Source organism: Salvelinus sp. IW2-2015, linkage group LG2 (genome assembly GCF_002910315.2).
Source record: "Salvelinus sp. IW2-2015 linkage group LG2, ASM291031v2, whole genome shotgun sequence".
In the NCBI taxonomy this organism is placed as follows: Eukaryota; Metazoa; Chordata; class Actinopteri; order Salmoniformes; family Salmonidae; genus Salvelinus; species Salvelinus sp. IW2-2015.
Genome location: NC_036839.1, coordinates 27,729,954 through 27,744,298, shown reverse-complemented (window position 1 = coordinate 27,744,298; position 14,345 = coordinate 27,729,954). Strand labels below are relative to the sequence as shown.

The following is a 14,345-nucleotide window of genomic DNA, read 5'->3' as shown; positions in this document are numbered from 1 at the left end:
TGATACACATGGCAGTTAATCTATTTAAAATATGAAAGGTTTGATACATCTTCGAGATGTTCTAATTTTCAAAAACCATCTTTCCTTTTACAGTGGCGCCCTATATTGATCTGACCGGCATTCCACAGAAGATTGTCCATGTGCCAGCCGGCAAACCAATCAACATCAATATTCCTATAAAAGCCCAACCTGCTCCAGTTTGCAGCTGGTCCTTCAATGGTGCTAAGATGAAGGATAGTCTTGACCGCGTTAAGATTGAGTCTAATGGAAAATACACCAAACTAACTGTGCGTGAGACAACCATTGATGACACTGGTAGCTACACTCTTCAAGTGAAGAATTCCATTGGAACTGCAACAGAGATACTCAAAGTTATCATTCTTGGTAAGTGTGTGTTCTTGGTAAGCTTCCATACTTGTGTTTGTGCGGTCTTATGTTTTTGTTACTGTGTCATGTATTGGAAAATTCGAAGTACTAACTGTCTGCTTATTTCTATCTAGATAAACCTGGAATACCTATTGGACCAATCACAGTTGATGCTGTTGATGCCACATCGGTAACGGTCAGCTGGGAGCCACCAGAGAAGGATGGCGGTGCCAACGTCAGTGGCTATGTTGTTGAGCAGCGTGACGCTCACCGCCCCGGATGGCTACCAGTGTCCGAATCTGTCACAAGACCCACATTCAAGTTCACCAGATTGTCTGAGGGAACTGAGTACGTGTTCCGTGTGGCTGCAACCAACCGCTTCGGCATTGGAGGATTCTTGCAGTCTGAAGTTGTTGAATGCAAGAGTCTCAAGAGTAAGTCATCATAAATCATAAAACACATAAAATTCCACCTTTTGACACTATGATTTAAACACCAAAACAGTGAGAAAAGTGCCCAAATTTGTGGACTTAGTTTTGATGAAGTTTTTATTTTTACCCCTTTTTCGTGATATCCAATTGGTAGTTACAGTCTTGTCCCATCTCTGCAACTCCCGTACGGACTCGGGAGAGGCGAAGTTCGAGAGCCATGCATCTTCCGAAACACGACCCTGCCAAGCCACACTGCTTCTTAACACATTGCTTGCTTAACCAGGTAGCCAGCCGCACCAATGTGTCAGAGGAAACATCGTACAACTGGCGAACGAAATCAGCATGCATGTGCCCGGCCCACCACAAGGAGTCACTAGAGCACGAGTGGCATAGCAGTCACTACAAACCCATAGCAATCACACAGCCGGCCAAACCCTCCCCTAACCCGGACAATTTTGCACTGCCTCATGGCAGTGCAAATGGGTCTCCATGTGACACAGCCTGGGATTGAACCCGGGTCTGTAGTGACGCCTCTAGCACTGCGATGCAGTGCCTTAGACCGTTACGCCACTCGGGAGGCCCAGTTTTGATGAAGTTAAAGGAACGAGATGATGGTGGGCGTAACTGATCTAATGTGAAATCTCTAATCTCTCCACAGCCGTACCCAGTGCACCAAACAGACCTGATGTACTGGATGTGACTCATGAAGGAATGACCATCACATGGCAGTCACCAGAAGAAGATGGAGGGTCCCAGGTGTCTGGATACATAATTGAGCGCAAAGAGGTCAGATCTGAAAGGTGGATGAGCATCGTTAAGAACCCAGTCACCATGACCAGATACAGATCATCTGGTCTGTGCGAAGGCAATGAGTATGAGTTCCGCGTGATCGCCCTGAACTCAAGAGGCTCGAGCAAACCCAGTATGGCATCTAAACCAGCTATCGCCATGGATCCCATTGGTATGTATCTGTAATCCTCTACCTTGTTTGTCATGCCCAACATTGGAATAGGCAGTAAATTAAGTAAATATTATTTTTTACTATTTTCCAATGTGTAATTCAACTCAATGATCTATGGGTCAATTCCCCTGGAACTTAGCACCCATTTTCAAAGATGAATGCATAACCACAACTATTCTATTTGTTGTCTTTATCTAAACAGAGCCTCCTAGCACACCACAGTTCCCCATGGTTACAGACACCACCAGAACTTCTGTGTCTCTGGCTTGGAGTCCTCCTGAGGAAGAGGGTGGGTCCGTCGTCACTGGTTACCTGATTGAGATGCAGAAGGTGGACCAGGTGGAATGGACCATGTGCAACACGACACCCATAAAAATCTGTGAATACACTCTGACACACATGCCTCAGGGAGCTGAGTACAAGTTCCGTGTGATGGCCTGCAACGCTGGTGGACCCGGAGAGCCAGTTGAGATCCCAGGAATCGTCAAGGTTATAGAAATGCTTGGTGAGAGATTAAATATATGTTTAGAGTGCCATGAAGAGCTGTATTTTGTATTTTGCTTTTGAAACTTGCGTCAAATGTGAACTAACCTAACGATGTCTGTATGATTCATTTCAGACTATCCTGATTATGAACTGGACCCCAAATACGAGGAAGGCTATGTGGTCAGACAAGGAGGAGTCATCAGGCTGTCTGTGCCAATCAAGGGTAAACCAGTCCCTATCTGCAAGTGGACAAAGGAAGGCCGAGATGTCTCTCACCGAGCTATGATCGCCACCAATGAGGATATCACTGAACTTGTGATCAAAGAAGCCCACAGAGACGACACCGGAACATATGACCTGGTGCTGGAGAACAAATGTGGCAGGAAGGCTGTCTACATCAATGTTAAAGTGATTGGACGTCCAGACGCACCGGAAGGTCCTCTTGAGTTTGATGATATCCAGGCTCGCTCCGTAAGAGTCAGCTGGAGACCTCCCTCTCAAGACGGTGGCTCTGATATCCTGGGTTACATCGTTGAAAGGCGTGAGGTATCAAAGGTAGCATGGTACACTGTAGACTCAAGAGTGGTGGACACAGCTCTGGTGGTCAAGGGGCTGAAGGAGAATGTTGAATACCACTTCAAGATCACTGCTGAAAACCAATTTGGTGTGAGCAGATCTCTCAAATCAGATGAATGTGTCACTCCAAAGACACCCCTGTGTAAGTATTTTTTTATATTCATAATTATTTTTCTGCAAATGTGAAATGTGTTATTATGTTAGTTATCATTCCTCACTTCTTCTATTTACAAGTATGCAATTATTTTTTGTATACAACAGCTCCTCCAGAACCTCCAATCAACCCACCAGAAGTTATGGATGTCACAAAGAGCACTGTTGCTCTATCTTGGGGCAGACCAAAGGATGATGGTGGCGCCCGCATTTCAGGATATTACGTTGAGAGGAGAGAGGTGTCCACAGAGAAGTGGGTGCGTCACAACAAGACACACATCACCACTACAATGTACAGTCTCACTGGACTCATCCCTGATGCTGAATACCTGTTCCGTGTCGTGGCACAAAACGACATTGGTCAGAGTGAACCTGGACCAGTATCTGAAAATGTTATATGCAAAGATCCATTTGGTAAGTATATAATAGGTCTTTATATTATACATTTAATAATATATAGAAATAATATAAATAATACAGTACTTTAAAAGATGAATGATTGCAATTTCATTGTTAACTCTCTCTTTGGATAGACAAACCCGGTCAACCAGGTGAGATTGATATCATCTCCGTTGCCAAAGACTTTATCACTATTCACTGGCTGCGGCCAGAATGTGATGGTGGCAAAGAGATCCTGGGTTACTGGATTGAGTTTAGACAGGCAGGAGAAAGTGCCTGGAAGAAATGCAACAAGGAGCGTTCCAAGGACAGACAGTTCACCATGGGTGGTCTGATGGAGGCTACAGAGTACGAGTTCAGAATCCTTGCAGAAAATGAAACCGGAATGAGTAGACCTCGCAGGACCGCCATGGGCATCAAGACTAAACTGAGCTGTACGTTGGTGTAATATTTTCATTGTCAATTATCATAAGATACTGTAAGAACCTTACATTATATACATCAGTGCAATGCATCATTGCTTTTCACTTGAAATAATGTTAATTCTCTGATTATATTTCAACAGTGGGAGAGGCTCCTAGTCTCAAGGAAGACATGGCAGATGTCATTGCAAAACTTGGTGAATCAGGAACTCTGACATGCCAGATTATTGGACGTCCCCTTCCTGAAATCAGATGGTACAGATATGGCAAAGAGCTGATCCAGAGCCGCAAGTACAAGATGAGTTCTGATGGTCGCAACCATTCACTGACAGTGGCCACAGATGAACAGGAAGATGAGGGCATGTACACTTGCAGAGCTGTCAATGAAGCCGGTGAAACAGAGTCCAGCGGCAAGATGCGCTTGCAGGCTGCACCTGCTTTCCACCCTGGATTCCCATTGAAGGAGAAATACACTGCAGGGTGTGGAACAAGTCTTCGTCTCCATGTTGTCTACATTGGCCGTCCAATTCCTCAAATCATGTGGTTCTATGCAAAGAAGCCGCTCAACGCGTCTGAAAACGTGATAATTGAAAACACTGAGAGTTACACTCATCTGGTTGTAAGGAATGTACAGCGCAAGACAAACGCTGGAAGATACAAGGTGCAATTGACCAACAAATTTGGAACTGTTGAAACCACACTCAAGGTTGAAATTCAAGGTAACAGTTTTTTTCCCACAACTATTACTGTCTCTTATACACATCTACAAATTTGGAACTGTTGAAACCACACTCAAGGTTGAAATTCAAGGTAACAATAATTTTTTTACTATTATTGAAATAATATAATTGCTTATTTTATAAACATAACCAATTTTTTGCATGACCAACAGAGAATTTGTTATCTAAATGTTGATTTTTACCATTTTTTTTCAGATAAACCTACCAAACCCGAGGGACCTATTGTTGTTGATGCTGTKTTGAAGAGCGCAGTGATCATCAGCTGGAAACCACCGAAGGATGACGGTGGATCAATGATCACCAAYTACATTGTGGAGAAACGAGAAGCAAAGGAAGGCGAGCAGTGGCATCTGGTGTCATCRTCAGTCTCAGGAAACACTTGCAGGATTCCAAATCTGATTGAAAGTGCTGGATACTACTTCCGTGTTTCTGCTCAGAACCAATATGGAGTCAGTGAGGCACTTGAGGTTCCAAGTGTTCTCATTATCAAGAGCCCATTCGGTAAGTTTTCTTGCTGACAGTGATAAATATAGCAAATAGATCATGTTTACTGTAACGATTAGGAGAATAATGCACTTCTATAAGATCGATCTCATTGTTTGTTCCTCAGAAAAACCTGGAATTCCCATGCAGCCTGTTGTCACAGAAGTGACCAAGGATTCTTGTCTAGTGTTCTGGAAACCACCAAAAGACGATGGAGGTGCAAAGATAAAGAACTATTTCCTGGATAAACGAGAGAAGAAACAGAACAAATGGATTGCTTGTACATCCAATGAAATCCACGAGACACATTTCTCTGTAAAAGGCCTTCTTGAGGGCTTTGAGTATGAGTTCCGTGTGAAATGTGAAAACATGGGTGGTGAGAGTGATTGGAGTGAAGTGTCAGAGGCCATCATTCCCAAATCAGGTCTCACAATGAAACCTCCTGTCTTCAGAGAAGAAATGAGACCAGACATGATTGTGAAGTTTAAATCCAATGCTACATTTGTCACCAAAATTGTTGGACATCCCATCCCTGCCGTGAAATGGTACAAGAATGGCAAAGAAATTGTTTCAGATGGAATCAAAATCAAATTGCAAGAATTCAAGGGAGGCTATTACCAACTTATTATTGCTGATGCTGAGGACAGTGACACAGCTGTCTATCAAGTCAGGGCAACAAACCAAGGAGGATCTATCTCTACAACAGTGAATCTGACTGTTGAAGGTAAAAGAAAATTGATAGGCTGTTGAAAAGAGGAAATGTTGTGTTAAACATACATATTTTTATTTTAAAAAGTTTGAAATCCCTTACATTTCAGAACAAATGTAGGTCAGTTTGCATTTTATTTGCATTTGTTAAGAATTTATCTACTCAAATAATTTATATTCTTTATCTTCTGTCTACTCCAGTTCCTGCCAAGATCCACCTACCTCTAGAACTGCAAGGCATGGGGGCAGTCCATGCTGTCAAGGGTGAAATGGTTACCATTAAGATTCCAATCAGTGGCAAACCCGACCCTCAAATCCAATGGCAGAAGGGACCAGAGATCATGGGATCATCTGCCCACACTCAAGTGATTGTCACAAGATCATTTACTTCACTCGTCTTTCCTAAAGGAGTTCAGAAGAAGGATACAGGTTACTATGTAATCACTGCCAAGAACAGATTCGGAGTTGACAAACAGACCATTGAAGTTGCCGTGGCAGATGTACCAGATCCTCCTAAGGGCATTAAAGTCAGTGAAATCACTAGAGATTCCATCACTCTAACCTGGAGTCCTCCWGAAAAAGATGGYGGAAGCCCTATCATYAACTACATTATYCAGAAGTGCCCCACATCAGGTGACAGGTGGATCCGYGCWGGYMAAACCAACGAGCCTAAATACACMATGATCGCTCTGTTTGGCAAGACAAAGTACCAGTTCCGTGTCATTGCGGAGAACCAGTTTGGTCTGAGCGATCATTCTGAACCAACTGAGCCTGTTACAACAATAGAAGATAAATCCGTTATCAGAAACTATGATGAAGAAGTTGATGAAGCTAGAGAAGTCACCAAAGAAGAGGCTCCACATTCATCAAAGATCAAGATGGTGGCTGCCCAGTACACAATWTCTGAAGAGCTGGCACGTGCCGGAACRTTTGGCGTTGTTCATCGCTGTGTTGAAAACAAGTCCAAGAAGACATTCATGGCCAAGTTTATCAARATYAAAGGTACTGATCAGGAGCTGGTTGCTAGGGAAATTGAGACACTCAATCTYKCTAAACACAAGAACTTCATGTACCTACAYGAGTCYTTTGACAGTTTGGAAGAAATGGTCTTGATYTAYGARTTYATCTCAGGYGTGGACATCTTTGAAMGACTTGGCACAGGCAACTTTGAGCTCTCAGAACTGGAGATTGTTARGTACCTGAGACAGGTGTGCTCAGCTCTGAAGTTCTTGCACAAACTCAACTATGCTCATTTTGAAATCAAACCTGACAACATTGTCTACACCACAAGAAAGAGCACAAAYATCAAAATTATTGAAAYRGGCCAGGCTAGATTACTGACTCCTGGAGAAAATATCAGAATCAATTTCACTGCACCAGAGTAYTGTGCACCTGAAGTCCACCGYCATGGWCTTGTCAGCACTGCAACTGACATGTGGTCAGTTGGTGTRYTAACGTATGTGCTCCTCAGTGGACTTAACCCYTTTGCAGCAGAATCAACCACAAAAATKATTGARAATATCTCAAATGCAGARTACAYMTTYGACAGTGAGGCYTTCAAAGAGACCAGCMTCGAAGGYATGGACTTCTGTGACAGACTTCTKTGTAAAGACCTGAAGAAACGTATGACTGCTCATGAAGCTYTGGAACATCCTTGGCTTAGRTTGAAGCTGGARCAMCTCAGCAMAAARACTATMAARACATTGAGACACAGAAGATACTACCAGACGTTGGTGAAGAAAGASAGAGAGACAATYGTCTCAKCAGCKCGTGTTGCTTTYGGTGGTGGMTTCAGRARTTACAGAGGTTATGCAGTTGGCAAAGTCAAGATTGCGYACCCTRYAGAAGGTCTGAGAGCCGGTCCAGTCATGCATGGATCTTCAGAGGARGGTGGRCATGTCAGATTTGTTTGCAACATTGAAMAYTAYGAYGAAACCACAAAAGCAATKTGGTACTTTGGCACCCGCCAGTTAACAGCMAGTCACAAATATGAAATCAGCTACWTCAATGGARTTGCTAGCATCTACGTCAAGGAAATTGAARCATCTGAYGATGGTGTCTACAGATGCAAAGTYRTCAGTCAGGAYGGTGAAGATARYRCCTATGGAGAACTCTTYGTTGAAACTGTGAGATGCTAYCGTGAACACTTYATYGGACGCTCACTCACAAAGAAGAGAAAGCTTGATAAGCAAAGACTTATGCARAGACCACCAGASTTCACTCTGCCTCTGTACAACCGYRCTGCTTACATYGGTGAAGATGTTCGTTTCGGTGTAACCATAACAGTGCAYCCAGAGCCAACAGTAACATGGYTGAAGGCTGGWCAGAAAATCAAACGAGATGATAAGAAGTACACTTTCATTAGTGACAAGGGTCTTTATCAATTGATGATCCACAATCTTGAMCTTGATGACGATGCTGAATATACTGTTATGGCCCACAACAAGTTTGGTGAAGATAGTTGCACCGCACGTCTGACAGTGACACCTCACCCTGTTAGTGAAGACACCATGAGGCCAATGTTCAAACGGCTGTTGGCTAACGTGGAGTGTGTAGAGGGCCATAGTGTCCGYTTTGACTTGAGRGTCTCKGGAACACCTGCACCAAYCYTGAAGTGGGAGAAGGATGGCAGGCCAYTGGAATTCAACCAACAAATCRCAGTTGTYCAAGAGGATGTAGACTATCACGTTCTGCATGTCAGAGAAACTCTTGTTGAGGATTCAGGTCTTTACAAAGTTACWGCAACAAACTGTGTTGGATCAGTGWGTTGCCAGGCYACACTGAAGGTGGACCGCATTACATAYAARAGRAGAGWATATAAGAGTGAGGCGGAACAACAGAAWTATGTTCAACAACAAATTGACAAGACACTGAAAATGGCACAAMGCCTTTCCACCACTGAAGTTACTGGAYTCAACCMAGCGGCTCAAGAGGCTTTGAAACAYGCTGCAGACATATACAAGCCRGSAGTGAGYACCAAACACTGYGAGGGYGAATTTGATATCACAGAAGAAAAACCATTYGTAMAKATCGAGGAAAGGAAACTTYGCATGCCATATRAAATTCCTGAGYCACGTGTCCATGATGCAAGTGCTCTGGATGAAGACCTGTTGATTAAACACTTTGTACCTTTGTCTGACATGAAGTGGTACAAGAAACTCMGAGATCAGTAYGAAATGCCTGAGCGGATGGAGAAGATYGTACAGAAGAGACAGAAACGMATTCGTCTCTCCAGGTGGGAGCAATTCTATGTMATGCCCCTTCCTAGAATTACTGACCAGTAYAGGCCWAGATGGCGTATYCCRAAGCTCACRCAAGATGACTTGGAAACAGTAAGACCAGCAAGACGGTCACCTTCTCYTGGATCMGAGGCATCCTTCAGRTCAAGAAGACGCTCCCTRGGTGATATGAGYGATGAAGAGCTTCTGCAGCCCATTGATGATTACCTSTCAATGAAGAAARCTGARSARGAAAGGCTCCAACTTGASGAGGAGCTTGAACTTGGCTTCTCTGCCTCCCCACAARGCAGCCCTGTCCGKTTCGAGTTRTCTGCTMTGCGTCATGAAGMWAAKAAACATKTTGCAAGAAGAGAAGTATCACAAGTAACCGAGCACAAGRTCAAGAGAACARAAGTTTCACAGTTCWTGAGGAGGAGAAGATCACTGTCTCCTACATACATTGAGCTGATGCGCCCTGTTTCTGAGCTKATAAGARCTCCTCGCCCAYGTCCTCTRGAGCCAGAGGAGATYRTSGAAAGGAGATCMCCCACCCCTGAGAGGACGCGTCCACACTCCCCCAGCCCCCCAGCTTCAGCTGAGAGATCCTCCCGCTCATCCTCAAGATTTGAGAGGTCAGCCAGATTCGACATCATGTCCAGATACGAGTCAAGAAAGGCTGCACTGAAATCTGAGCGCAAGTACCAGACAGTGACCCAAACACCCTTCAGCCTCGACCACGCCCCACGTGTGACCGTGAGAATGCGTTCCCATCGCGTCCCATGTGGTCAGAATACAAAGTTCACTCTGAATGTCCAAGCGAAGCCTGAGGCTGAGATCCAGTGGTTCCACAATGGACAACTGATTCAACAAAGTGAGAAGTTCCGCTTCACAAACATGAGTGGAGTGCTGTCTATACAGATCTGTGATTGTCAGGCAGAGGACAGTGGCACGTACCGTGTTGTTTGCTCAAACTCAAAGGGAGAAGCGTCCGACTATGGTATCCTTGATGTTTCTGAAGGTGAATTCTCCACATATACATCACGTCGTAAAGATGAGGAGGCTCCACAACCATTTGTTCCTGATATCACAAAGACAGACCATTACCACATATCATCCTTCAAGGCAGCTTCCTCCTCATCAACACACATGGAGGTGAAGGAAAGTAAATCAAAGTTAACTGAAACACGTGAAACATATGAAAGATATGATACATCTGAACGATTTGTATCTGCATCTGAAAAATATGCTGCATCCGCTAAGTATGCATCAACTGAATACTTATCATCTGCAGCATCCTTATCATCAGCATCTTCTGGAAAGTTTGGATTGACTGAAAGATACTTGTTGGGTGAAAGACATGCATCGTCTGAAAGATATGCATCTTCAGAAACATATGCTTCATCTGAAACAAAAATTAGAGCTATGGAGGAGTCAGAAGTTGAGCAAGTGACTGTTCATAAAGTCAAGTCGACTCTGGCAGCCAGAATAATAACTAAACCACAGTCTGTAACAGTTATTGAGGGAGAGACTGCTCGATTCACTTGCGACATTGATGGCGAACCAGCACCAAGTGTTACATGGATGCATGAGGGACAAGTCGTTGTATCTTCTCATCATCGTATGGTGTCAACCACGCAGTACAAGTCTACCTTTGAAATTTCCTCTGTCCAATCTTCTGATGAAGGAAGCTACACACTGGTGGTTGAGAATGCTGAGGGCAGACAAGAGACTCAGTTTAGCCTGACCATTTTCAGAGCAATTGTTGAAGAGGAGGTTGTTGTCTCAGTGAAGTCACCAGAGCCTGGATTCAAGTCTCCTGAACGAGTAGCTTCACCTCCCAGTGTTCCCCCAACCCCTACCTCATCAATCAAGTCTCCTGAACCAATCATGTCACCCGCTAGGGGGAAGTCGCCAACCCCATCAATCAAGTCTCCTGAACCAATTACTTCGCCTCCAAGGGTGAAGTCCCCTCCCCCAGTCAAGTCTCCTGAGCCAGTCATGTCGCCAAAGAGAGTGAAATCACCTCCCAGAGTCAAGTCTCCTGAACCAGTTGTATCGCCTCCAAGGGTGAAGTCCCCTCCCCAAGTCAAGTCTCCTGAGCCAATCATGTCGCCAAAGGGAGTAAAATCACCTCCCAGAGTCAAGTCTCCTGAACCAGTTGTCTCACCTCCAAGGGTGAAGTCCCCTCCCCCAGCCAAGTCTCCTGAACCAAAAGGAGTGAGGTCACCTCCCCAAGTCAAGTCTCCTGAACCAAAAGGAGTGAAGTCACCTCCCCAAGTCAAGTCTCCTGAACCAATCACTTCACCTAAGAGAATCAAATCTCCACTAACTGTGAAATCCTCAACTCCTAAAGCTCCAAAGATTGTCCACCAACTCACAGCCGAAAACTCAAAAGACAAAGTGAGAATGTCCTGTGTATCTGAAAGCAGCGTGAGAGAAGTTGTGTGGTACAGGAATGGAGTGAAACTGACACAGAGCAGTCACTATGAGTTCCACATGTCTGTGGATGGACATTGTTCCCTCATTATCAATGACCTCTCTGAGAAGGACCAGGGAGAATACTCTTGTGAGCTCATCGCAGAAGGAGGAGTCTCTGCTAAATCTTCATTCTCATTTGTCGGCCAAGTGTTCCAATCCATCTACACTAAAGTCACAGCTTATGTGCAGCAACACATGGCCATGAAAGGTAAGTTCTGCCATAAAAAAGTATTTTGATTAAACTCAATTCTGTACCAATTCTATACAAGTTTGTCCATGCATGTTTCTAGTGGTTCCTTGTCTCTTTTCGTCTATTTCAGTGAAAACCAAACAAGTAACAATGAGTCAAAAAGAGGCATCTATGGCTATGGCTTCCCATACAAGTTCAGAACAGGTCGTTAAGAAAGAAATCCACGGAGGAGCTCAGATGATGATGATGGGGGAGAGTGCTGCTCTTAGTAGCATGCAAGAAAGCTTCTCTTCCCAATCAGCCCACATGGCTTCTTCTTCTATGCATCAGGAGACCTCTTTCAGCAGCTCCAGTATGGCCAGTATGTCTAGCATGGCTGCCATGGCTGCTGAAATGCAGATGGAAACCATGTCTCTAGCTAGCATGTCTTCTATGACATCTTCCCATACCATGAGCTCCAGCAGTATGACTGAAATGATGAGTCACTCTCACCTGGAGGGGTCCTCCATGAGATCCATTGCACAGGGTATGCTAGGTGAGTATCTCATACATGCTTATGACATACAAGTCTTACAATACATTAAAGCCTCATCATAGTGCATTATACCTTCAGGCTTTAAACAAGCAATGCTGCAAAGCTGCTACATACAGTTTTGGACTTATAAATTAATGATATGTACCAATTGATTCTTGAAGAATATAACTAATAAATGCCTCATGAGCTTAGTTCAACTGTCATAACTCACCAGAATCCAAACTATATCACTATAAAATATGGTTAAAAATATAATTTTGATATCATGGATGGTCAGTCCTTGCATCCATATCACTGTCTATGAATTTGAGAGTGGTTAAATTTCTCCATCCCATCTCATTCCAGCTTTTTACCGAAACAAGGGAACATTTTAATTGTTTCAACTTCGGATTGCCCCTTTAAGTAAAATATTACCCATATTTGCAGTGATGTAGTTGTCTAAGTATTTTTTTGTGTTTTCTCTAAAAGGTGCAACAGGTGCACCAACAATTGAAGCTCTCCCAGAGGATATAACCATTGAACTTGGGAAGGTGCTCACCGTAGCCTGTGCTTTCTCCGGGGAGCCCACACCTAACATCGAATGGTCCCGCAGTGGAAAAACCCTGCCTGGTGAGGAGCATGGCGGTAGGTTCCATATCGAGACCTCAGAGGACCTAACTACACTCATCATCACCAGTGTGAAAGAGGAGGATGCTGGAGTGTACACCCTCAAACTGTACAATGACTTTGGATCTGACACTGCAACAGTAACTGTAAGCATTCGATCATAAAAAAAAACGGTCAAAATATTTATATCATCCCCTTTCCCAACTTCAATGCTTTTTATTTATTAATTTAACAAAAAATAATCTTACTTGATAAAGACCTGGATTTCTGTTATTGTAAATATGAACTATTTTTATACCAAACATGACATTAATTTATGCCAAACTAGACTAAAGTCTAAAGTTGTTATAAAATGTGCCATATTGGATAATTATGACTTAGGATTTTTGATCCATTTTTCTGTGACATGTACATAATGTATATAGCCGAACTTAACGGTTATGGAAAATGTATGAATTGTTATTTATGACAATATTAACTAAAACAAATGGAACTGAAATGTTTAAAAGGAGAAAGTTTCGCATGAAACGAATACCCTGTTAAACCTGAAACTAAACTATGTGCCTCAACAAAAAGTTGAAGTCTTAAGATTTCCTCAACAGGTAGAGAGGCTCCCTGTTGAAGTTTATACTAAATCAGAGAGACGAGATGTTTGACACTGTATGTTATTACCTGCAGTGTTATTATCATACTCCTATGAATTGTAACATGATCATAAGACCCTGAGTGCTGTTTGCATAAACCCTCATGTAAGTAGCACAACTAGGCCTTGTGTTTTGAACTGACTATGTCATAACCACCATTTTAATGACATGTTCAACGTGCGAGTGACCTGCACTTGAGCTGAAATGTTTTTTTGTGTGCTCTGTTTCTGGCAAATGACTGCTTGATAGATTTTCTGAACAATATCAACCTGGCCATTAACAATTGAAAGTCCATCAGGCACTTTTTTTTGCAGAATCAGAGCCATCTTTTGGAGGTTTGTTTGAGTGCGTTACTTTTGTGTGTTAGCTTTAGAATTTCACCTTGTCAGGTGTTAGGGCAAACATCAAGCAAGTGTACCACAGCGACAACACCTGCTGTGTTAAAATTAAAAGAAAACCAAATGTATTAACTGTTCTGCCCTGCACTTTCGTTTGATTTAAATTAGAATTGTAGAATTAAATGCAACCTCCCCTTGATTTAATAAAGCATGATATCAGCACTAAAATGTTTTATGATTTGTGTTCTTTATTTGTATGCAAGCATGTATGAATGTATGTATGTGTGTGTATGTATGTACACTATGTACTGTATGTATGTATATAAATGCAACATGCAACAATTTCAAATATTTTATTGAGGTAAAGTTCATGTAAGGAAATCAGTCAATTGAAATAAGTTCATTAGGAAGACCTGCTCTTTCCATGGCAAAAACTAAACAGGTTAAATCTACTTCAATCAGTATAGATGAAGGGGCAGCTTTGAGACTATTGAGACATGGATTGTGTATGTGTGCCATTCAGAGGGTGAATGGGCAAGACAAAAGCGAGTGCCACTCATTATTAGGAATGTGTTCTTAATGTTTTGTACACTCACACTACATGACCAAGA

General features: G+C 43.0%; 1 protein-coding gene across 1 annotated transcript in view; it reads left to right on the top strand.

Moving 5' to 3' along the window:
* ttn.2 (titin, tandem duplicate 2) overlaps nt 1-13,962 on the top strand; it is a 185,094-nt gene extending 171,132 nt beyond the window's left edge. Inside the window, exons 211-223 of the mRNA XM_070446281.1 lie at nt 94-384; nt 501-800; nt 1,456-1,758; nt 1,961-2,263; nt 2,378-2,962; nt 3,082-3,387; nt 3,507-3,806; nt 3,938-4,513; nt 4,730-5,035; nt 5,145-5,741; nt 5,927-11,629; nt 11,742-12,146; nt 12,615-13,962. Of these exons, the coding sequence (XP_070302382.1) occupies nt 94-384; nt 501-800; nt 1,456-1,758; nt 1,961-2,263; nt 2,378-2,962; nt 3,082-3,387; nt 3,507-3,806; nt 3,938-4,513; nt 4,730-5,035; nt 5,145-5,741; nt 5,927-11,629; nt 11,742-12,146; nt 12,615-12,916 (10,277 nt within the window). The 3' untranslated portion in view covers nt 12,917-13,962. The remainder of the gene's footprint in view (nt 1-93; nt 385-500; nt 801-1,455; nt 1,759-1,960; nt 2,264-2,377; nt 2,963-3,081; nt 3,388-3,506; nt 3,807-3,937; nt 4,514-4,729; nt 5,036-5,144; nt 5,742-5,926; nt 11,630-11,741; nt 12,147-12,614) is intronic.
* Nucleotides 13,963-14,345: the final 383 nt, after the last annotated feature.